The sequence below is a fragment of the Mandrillus leucophaeus genome, unplaced genomic scaffold, assembly GCF_000951045.1.
Source record: "Mandrillus leucophaeus isolate KB7577 unplaced genomic scaffold, Mleu.le_1.0 Scaffold1615, whole genome shotgun sequence".
In the NCBI taxonomy this organism is placed as follows: domain Eukaryota; kingdom Metazoa; phylum Chordata; class Mammalia; order Primates; family Cercopithecidae; genus Mandrillus; species Mandrillus leucophaeus.
In genome coordinates, this window is record NW_012101605.1 from 30,156 (window position 1) to 38,564 (window position 8,409).

At 37.9% G+C, this 8,409-nt stretch overlaps 1 protein-coding gene across 1 annotated transcript in view; it reads left to right on the forward strand.

The window, feature by feature from the left end:
• LOC105536626 (cytochrome P450 2C9-like) overlaps nt 1-8,409 on the forward strand; it is a 67,381-nt gene that overhangs the window by 14,604 nt on the left and 44,368 nt on the right. The window contains exon 5 of the mRNA XM_011976031.1: nt 582-758. Within this exon, the coding sequence (XP_011831421.1) occupies nt 582-758 (177 nt within the window). The remainder of the gene's footprint in view (nt 1-581; nt 759-8,409) is intronic.

An 8,409-nucleotide genomic window follows, 5' to 3' on the forward strand; every position in this document is an offset into this window, starting at 1 on the left:
ACACTTTTACCCTGTGCTGAACTGGCATGTTTTATACTCTGCCTAGATAATAACTGTGTGATTTTAGAGAAGTCATTTAACTGCTCTGGTGCACAGTTGGAATTTGAAGCATCTTTGAACCCCTCCAACTTCTAAAATACTAATTACATTTCAGAGGTTGCTTGATAGAAATCAATATAGTAGGGACAAGCTTTGTACTATCAATCAGATTTTCCAAATTCTTTTAACCTATGCTGTCATCTACAAAACGTGAATGTAGTAATTGATACCATCTTATATTTCAAGATTGTAGAGAAGAATTGTAAAAAGTAAGAGAATTAATATAAAGATGCTTTTGTACTATAAAAAGGAGATATGAGTCTAGGAAATGATTATCATCTTTGATTCTCTGGTAAGAATTTTCTTCCTCAAATCTTTTATAATCAGAGAATTACTACATATGTACAGTAAAAATTTCTCCATCAAGATATAGAATATATTTTATTTATATTTATATATTTAAATTACAACCAGAGCTTGGTATATGGTATGTAAGCTTTTATTAAATGCTTTTAATTTAATAAATTATTGTTTTCCCTTAGATCTGCAATAATTTTCCTCCTTTCCTTGATTATTTCCCGGGAGCCCATAACAAATTACTTAAAAACATTGCTTTTGTGAAAAGTTATATTTTGGAGAAAGTAAAAGAACACCAAGAATCAATGGACATGAACAACCCTCGGGACTTTATTGATTGCTTCCTGATCAAAATGGAGAAGGTAAAAAGTTAACAACAGCTTAGTTATGTGACTGCTTGCGTATTTGTGATTCATTGACTAGTTTTGGGTTTACTATGGATGTTTAAGTGGTCAAGGAGTAATGCTTGAGAAGCATTTTAAGTTTTTGTTGTATGGATGAATATCAAGTAAGCATCATAAAAAATATAAAATTAAATTGTTAAATATTTAGACTACATAGACTCAATTGTTTAGATAAATATAATCTACCTGAACAATAAAGATGGCAGAATAGGAAAAGCCCTGTTCTGCACCTTCCAGTGATATCAACGCAGAAGGTCGGTGATTTCTGCATTTCCAACTGAGGTACCCAGCTCATTTCATTTGGACTGGTTAGACAGTGGTGCAGCCCACGGAGAGTGAGCAGAAGCAGGGTGGGGCATCACCTCACTTGGAAAGCTCAGGGAGCTCCCTCCCCTAGCCAAGGGAAGCTGTGAGAGACCCTGCCATGAGGAACTGTGTATTCCTGCCCAGATACTATGCTTTCCCAACAGTCTTAGCAACCTGCAGACCAGAAGATTCCCTCAGGTGCCTACAGCACCAGGGTCCTGGGTTTCAAGCACAAAACTGGGCAGCTGTTTGGGCAGACACCGAGTTAGCTGCAGGAGTTCTTTATTTCATACACCAGTGGCACCTGGAACACCAGTGAGACAGAGCTGTTCACTCCGCTGGAAAGGGGGCTGAAGCCAGGGAGCCAAGGGGTCTAGCTCAATGAATCCAACCCCCATGGAGCCCAGCAAGCTAAGATCCACTGGCTTGAAGTTCTTGCTGCCAATACAGCAGTCTGAAGTTGACCCAGGATGCTGGAGCTTGGTGAGGGGAGGGGCATCTACCATTACTAAGGCTTGAGTAGGTAGTTTTCCCCTCACAGTGTAAACAAAGCCACAAGGAAGTTAGAACTGGGTGGAGCCCACTGCAGCTCAGCAAAGCCACTGTAGCTAGACTGCCTCTCTAGATTCTTCCTCTCTGGGCAGGACATCTCTGAAAGAAAGGCTGCAGTCCCAGTCAGGGGCTTATACATAAAGTGTCCATCTCCCTGGGACAGAGCACCTGGGGGAAGGGGCGGCTATGAGCACACCTTCAGCAGACTTAAACTTTCCTGCCTGCCAGCTCTAAAGAGATCAGCAGATCTCCCAGCACAGTGCTTGAGCTTTGCTAAGATACAGACTGCTTCCTCAAGTGGGTGCTTGACCCCCAAGCCTCCTGATGGGGAGACACCTCCCAGCAGGGGTCAACAGACACATCATACAGGAGAGCTTTGGGTGGCGTCTGGTGGGTGCCCCTTTGGGATGAAGCTTTCGGAGGAAGGAGAAGGCAGCAATCTTTGCTGTTCTGCAGCCTCCACTGGTGATAACCAGGCAAAGAGGGTCTGGAGTGGACCTCCAGCAACTCCAGCAGACCTGCAGAAGAGGGGCCTTACTGTTAGAAGAAAAACTAATGAACAGAAAGAAATAGCATCAACATCAACAAAAATCTCATACAAAGGTCACCAGCATCAAAGACCAAAGGTAGATAAATCCACAAAGATGAGGAAAAACCAACCTAAAAAGTCTGAAAATTTCAAAAACCAGAATGCCTCTTCTCCTCCAAAGGACCACAACTCCTTGCCAGCAAGGGAACAAAACTAGACGGAGAGTGAGTTTGATGAATGGACAGAAGTAGACTTCAGAAGGTGGGTGAAAACGAACTCCCTGAGCTAAAGGAGCATATTCTATCCCAATGCAAGAAAGCTAAGAACCTTGAAAAAAGGTTAGATGAATTGCTAACTAGAATAACCAATTTAGAGAAAAACATAAATGACCTGATGGAGCTGAAAACCACAGCATGAGAACTTCGTGAAGCATACACAAGTATCAATAGCCAAACTGATCAAGCAGAAAAAAGAATATCAGAGATTAAAGATCAAATTAATGAAATAAAGCATGAAGATAAGATGAGAGAAAAAAGAATGAAAAGGAGCAAACAAAGCCTCCAAGAAATACGGGACTATGTGAAAAGATCAAATCTACATTTGATTGGTGTACCTGAAAGTGATGAGGAGAATGGAACCAAGTTGGAAAACACTCTTCAGGATATTATCCAGCAGAACTTCCCCAACCTAGAAAGGTAGGCCAACATTCAAATTCAGGAAATACAGAGAACACCACAAAGATACTTTCTGAGAAGAGCAACACCAAGACACATAATCATCAGACTCACCAAGGTTGAGATGAAGGGAAAAATGTTAAGGGCAGCCAGAAAGAAAGGTCAGGTTACCCACAAAGGGAAGTTCATCAGACTAACAGCAGATCTCTCGGCAGAAACTCTACAAGCCAAAAGACAGCAGGGGCCAATATTCAACATTCTTAAAGAAAAGAATTTTCAACCCAGAATTTCATATCCAGTCAAACTAAACTTCATAAGCAAAGGAGAAATATCATTTTTTACAGGCAAACAAATGCTGAGGGATTTTGTCGCCACCAGGTCTGCCTTACAAGAGCTCTTGAAGGAAGCACTAAATATGGAAAGGAAAAATCGGTACCAACCACTGCAAAAACATACCAAATTGTAAAGACCATTGACACTATGAAGACACTGTATCAACTAATGGGCAAAATAATCAGCCAACATCATAATGACAGGATCAAATTCACATATGACAATATTAACTTTAAATGTGAATGAGATAAATGCCTTAGTTAAAAGACACAGACTGGCAGGTTGGATAATGAGTCAAGACCCATCGGTGTGCTATCTTCAGGACATCCATATCATGTACAAAGACACACATAGGCTCAAAATAAAGGAATGGAGGAAGATTTACCAAGCAAATGGAAAGCAAAAGAAAAAAAAAAAAAGAAAAGAAAAAAGCAGGGGTTGCAATCCTAGTCTCTGATAAAACAGACTTTCAACCAACGAAGATCAAAAGAGATGAAGAAGGCGATTACATAAAGGTAAAGGGATCAATGCAACAAAAAGAGCTAACTATCCTAAATATATCCTAAATATATATATAGCCAATACAGGAGCACCCAGATTCATAAAGCAAGTTCTTAGAGACCTACAAAGAGACTTAGACTCCCACACAATAATAGTGGGAGACTTTAACAACCCACTGTCAATATTAGACAGGCCAATGAGACACAAAATGAACCAGGATATCCAGGACTTGAACCCAGCTGTGGACCAAGTGGACCAAATAGACATCTACAGAACTCTCCACTCCAAATCAACAGAATATACATTCTTCTCAGCACCACATCGCACTTATTCTAAAATTGACCACATAATTGGATATAAAACACTCCTTAGCAAATGCAAAAGAGTGGAAATCGTAGCAAACAGTCTCTCAGACCACAGTGTAATCAAACTAGAACTCAGGATTCAGAAACTCACTGAAAACCACGCAACAACATGTAAACTGAACAACCTGCTCCTGAATGAATACTGAGTAAATAATAAAATTAAGGCAGAAATAAATAAGTTCTTTGAAACCAATGAGAACAAAGACACAATGTACCAGAATCTCTGGGTCACATGTAAATCAGTGTTTAGAGAGCAATTTATACACTAAATGCCCACAGGAGAAAGTGGGAAATATCTAAAATCGACACTCTAACATCACAATTAAAAGAACTAGAGAAGCAGGAACTAACAATTCAAAACTAGCAGAAGACATGAAATAACTAAGATTAGAGCAGAACTGAAGAAGACAGAGACCCGAAAGCTCCTTCAAACAATCAATGAATCCAGAAGTTGTTTTTTGAAAAGGTTAAGAAAATAGACCAGTAGCTAGACTAATAAAGAAGAAAAGAGAGAAGATCAAATAGATACAGTAAAAATGATAAAGGGCATATCACCACTGATCCCACAGAAATACAAACTACCCTCAGAGAATACTATAAACACCTCTACGCAAGTAAACCAGAAAATCTAGAAGAAATGGATGAATTCCTAGACACATACACCCTCCCAAGACTAAACCAGGAAGAAGTAGAATCCATGAATAGACCAATAACAAGTTCTAAAATTGGGGCAGTGATGAAGAACCTACCAACCAAACAAAACAAAACAAAAAACAAACAAACAAAACAAAACACTGATTCAGAGCCAAATTCTATCAGAGGTACAAAGAGGAGCTGATCCTATTCCTTCTGAAACTATTCCAAACAATAGAAAAAGAGGGAATTCTCCCTAAATCATTTTATAAGGCTAGCATCATCCTGATACCAAAACCTGGCAGAGACACAAGAGAAAAAGAAAATTTCAGGTCAATATACCTGATGAATATGAATGTGAAAATCCACAATAAGATACTGGCAAACCAAATCCAGCAACACATCAAAAAGCTTATCACCACAATCAAGTTGGCTTCATCCTTGGAATGCAAGGCTGATCCAACATACACAAATCAATAAATGTAATCCATCATATAAACAGAACCAATGACAAAAACCACATCATTATCGCAATAGATGTAGAAAAGGCCTTCAAAAAAATTTAATACCTGAAGTCTTAATTACTGTACCTTTGTATTAATATCAACTTACTAAATCAAGGAGTGTGAGTCTTTTGTTGTCCATTTTCAATACTGTTTTCACTATTCTGGGTCCCTTGAATCTTCATATGAAATTTAGGATTAACTTGTCAATTTCTTCAAAGGAGCCAATGGGGATTTTGATAGGATTGCATTAAATCTGTAAAACAGGGAGTTAGGCCATTTTAAAAATGGAAGTAAAATTCATACAACATACAATTAACCAGTTGAAAGCATACACCTAAGTGGTATTTAATGTATTCACAATGTTGTGCAACCATCAACTTTCTCTGGTTTCAAATGTTTTTATCACACCATAAAAACACATTATATTCATTAAATAATTACTCCATTCCCCCACTCCATCATGTAATAACCTCTAATCTTCTTTCTGTCTCTATGGGTTTGCCTGTTATGGATACATAAAGAACTCACAGCATATGTGAACTTTTGTTTCAGGGTCCTTACATTTACAATGTTTTGGAGGCTCAAAGTTGTAGCATACATCAGTACTTCATTCTTTTTTTTGGATAAAAAATATTTTATTTTCCATGCACATGTATCACAAATTGTTACTCATCTGTTTATGGACATTTGCATTTTTTCCAACTTTTGGTTCTTATACATAATCTTGCTTTGAACATTTGTGTATGTTTCTTTATGGGCATATTTTCATAATTCTTGGGTATATACTCAGGAGTTGAATTGCTGGGTCAAACAGTAATTTTATGTTTATCTTCTTGTATAAGAGCCAAACTTTTCTACGATGAATGTGGCATTTTATATCCCTTCCAGCAATGTAGAAGGATTTCTATTTTTCCACATAATTGCTAATACTTGTAATTTTCTGTGTTTATTAAAGCAATCCTAGTGAATGTAAAGTGGTATCTCAGTATGAATTTATTTATTTGTTTATTTTGAGACAGAGTCTCACTCTGGTGCCCAGGCTGGAGTGCAGTGGCATGATCTCAGGTCCCTGCAACCTCTCCCTCCTGGGTTCAAACAATTCTCCTGCCTCAGTCCCCAGAGTAGCTGGGATTACAGACATGTGCCACCATGTCTGACTAATTTTTATATTTGTGATAGAGATAGGGTTTCACCATGTTGGCCAGGCTGGTCTCGAACTCTTGACCTCAGGTGATCTGCCCACCTTGGCATTCCTAAGTGCTGGGATTACAGGTGAGGGCCACCACACCCAGCTCTCATTGGGGTTTTAACTTGTATTTAATGACCAGTGATTTTGAACTTCTTTTAATATGTTGCTACCCATTTGTATATCTTCTTTGGAGAAATGTCATTCAAGTCCATTTCCTATTTAAATTAAGTTGCCTTTATTTTTCTTTTTAAGCTGTTAGAATTGTTTGTTTTCAAAACAGTAAACTCTTACATATATATAATATGAAAATATTTCCTCCCATTCTATCAGTTGTCACTTCACATTCCTAATTATATTCTTGATGCACAAAGTTTAATTTTGATGAAGTTTGGTTTATCTATTTTTTCTTTTGCTACTCTGGTATCAAATTTATGAATCTATTGCCAAATATGAAGTCATGAAGATTTACCTCTATGTTTTATTCTAAGAGTTTTATAATTTTAGCTCTTATATTTAAGTTTTTCCATTCATTTTCAGTTATATTTTTCATTTGGAGTGAGGTAGGGAAGGTCTGATGTTCATTCTTTTGTATTTTGTCATCCAATTGTCTCATCACCATTTGTTAAAGAGATTCTTTCCTCTGATTGAATGATCTAGGCACCCTTGATGAAACTAAATTGGCCATAGATGTTTAGGTTTATTTCTTGATTTTGGTTTTATTCCATTGGTCTTGATGTCTATCTTTATGCTAGGACCACACTTTTGATTATTATACCTTGTAGTAAGTTTTGAAGTTGGAAACTGAGAACTCACTGATACAGAAATTAAGAATAAATTACTTAGGCAGATAGTAAGCATTTGGGAGTCCTCGGTAAGATTTTTCTTTTTTAATGAAAAGCAACCCCAAATCATCTTCTGGGAAACAGCAGCCTGTAAAATCGAGCTGCAGACATAGACCAGCAAGCTGGAAGCCTGCACCAGTGAATCTGGTAGGAAAAAGCTACCTGTGACTAGGTATGTTCAAAATGGCGGCTCCATCTTCCCTTCCCTTTGCCAGCCACATGTACAGTAAGGAGCAAACAAGATGGTACTGGTCAAGTGGAAAGTCCATTTGCATAATAAGATTAGAGTGAGGTGGCCCACCTTCCCTGTCCACTATGTAAATGCCACACCTGATTGAACCAATCTTTGGGCTCTATGTAAATCAGATACTGCCTTTTCCAGCCTGCCTATAAAATCTGCTGGGTCTGCCTCCTTTTCCCTCTTCCCCCTGTCTCATAAGAAGCTGCTCTTTTCTCTCCTTTCTTCTATTAAATGTTCAGCTACTTAACCCACTCAGATGTGTCCCTGTCCTAAATTTTCCTGAGGCGTGATGACAAATCTGTGGGTGTATATCCCAGAAAAGGTAGCTGCTTCATCACCATGTAGTTGCATATAAATTGAACAATCAACTTTCCCATTTCTGGAAAAAAGACCATTGGTATTTTGGTAGGGATTGCATGAATTTTTAGATCACTTTGAGGAGTATTGCCATCTTAACAATATAGCCTTCCAATCATTGAACATGGGATAGTTTTCAGTTTATTTAGGTATTAGATATTCTTTTCTCCTCTCTTGCAAGGGTCTGGTTTAGTTTAAAAGGCAAGTTTATCTTAAATTTTGTATTTAGTTATGACCATTGATTGCCTGATTTTAAAATGATACCATACTAAATGTCTTCTGTTTTTAAAATTTTTTTGACTTATTTTAGATTCAGGAAGTGCATGTTCACATTTGTTACATGGGTATACTGTGTGATGCTGAAGTTTAGGGTACAAATAATGCTGTCACCTGGGTAGTGAGACGAGTACCCAATAGGTAGTTTTTCAGCGCTTGCCTTTATATCTCTCTACCCTCTATAGTAATTCCGTGTGTATTGTTTCCATCTTTGTGTCCCACTTTTATATGAGAACATGTGGTATTTGGTTTTCTGTTGCTGGATTAATTCTCTCAAGATAATGACCTCCAGCGGCATCTATGTT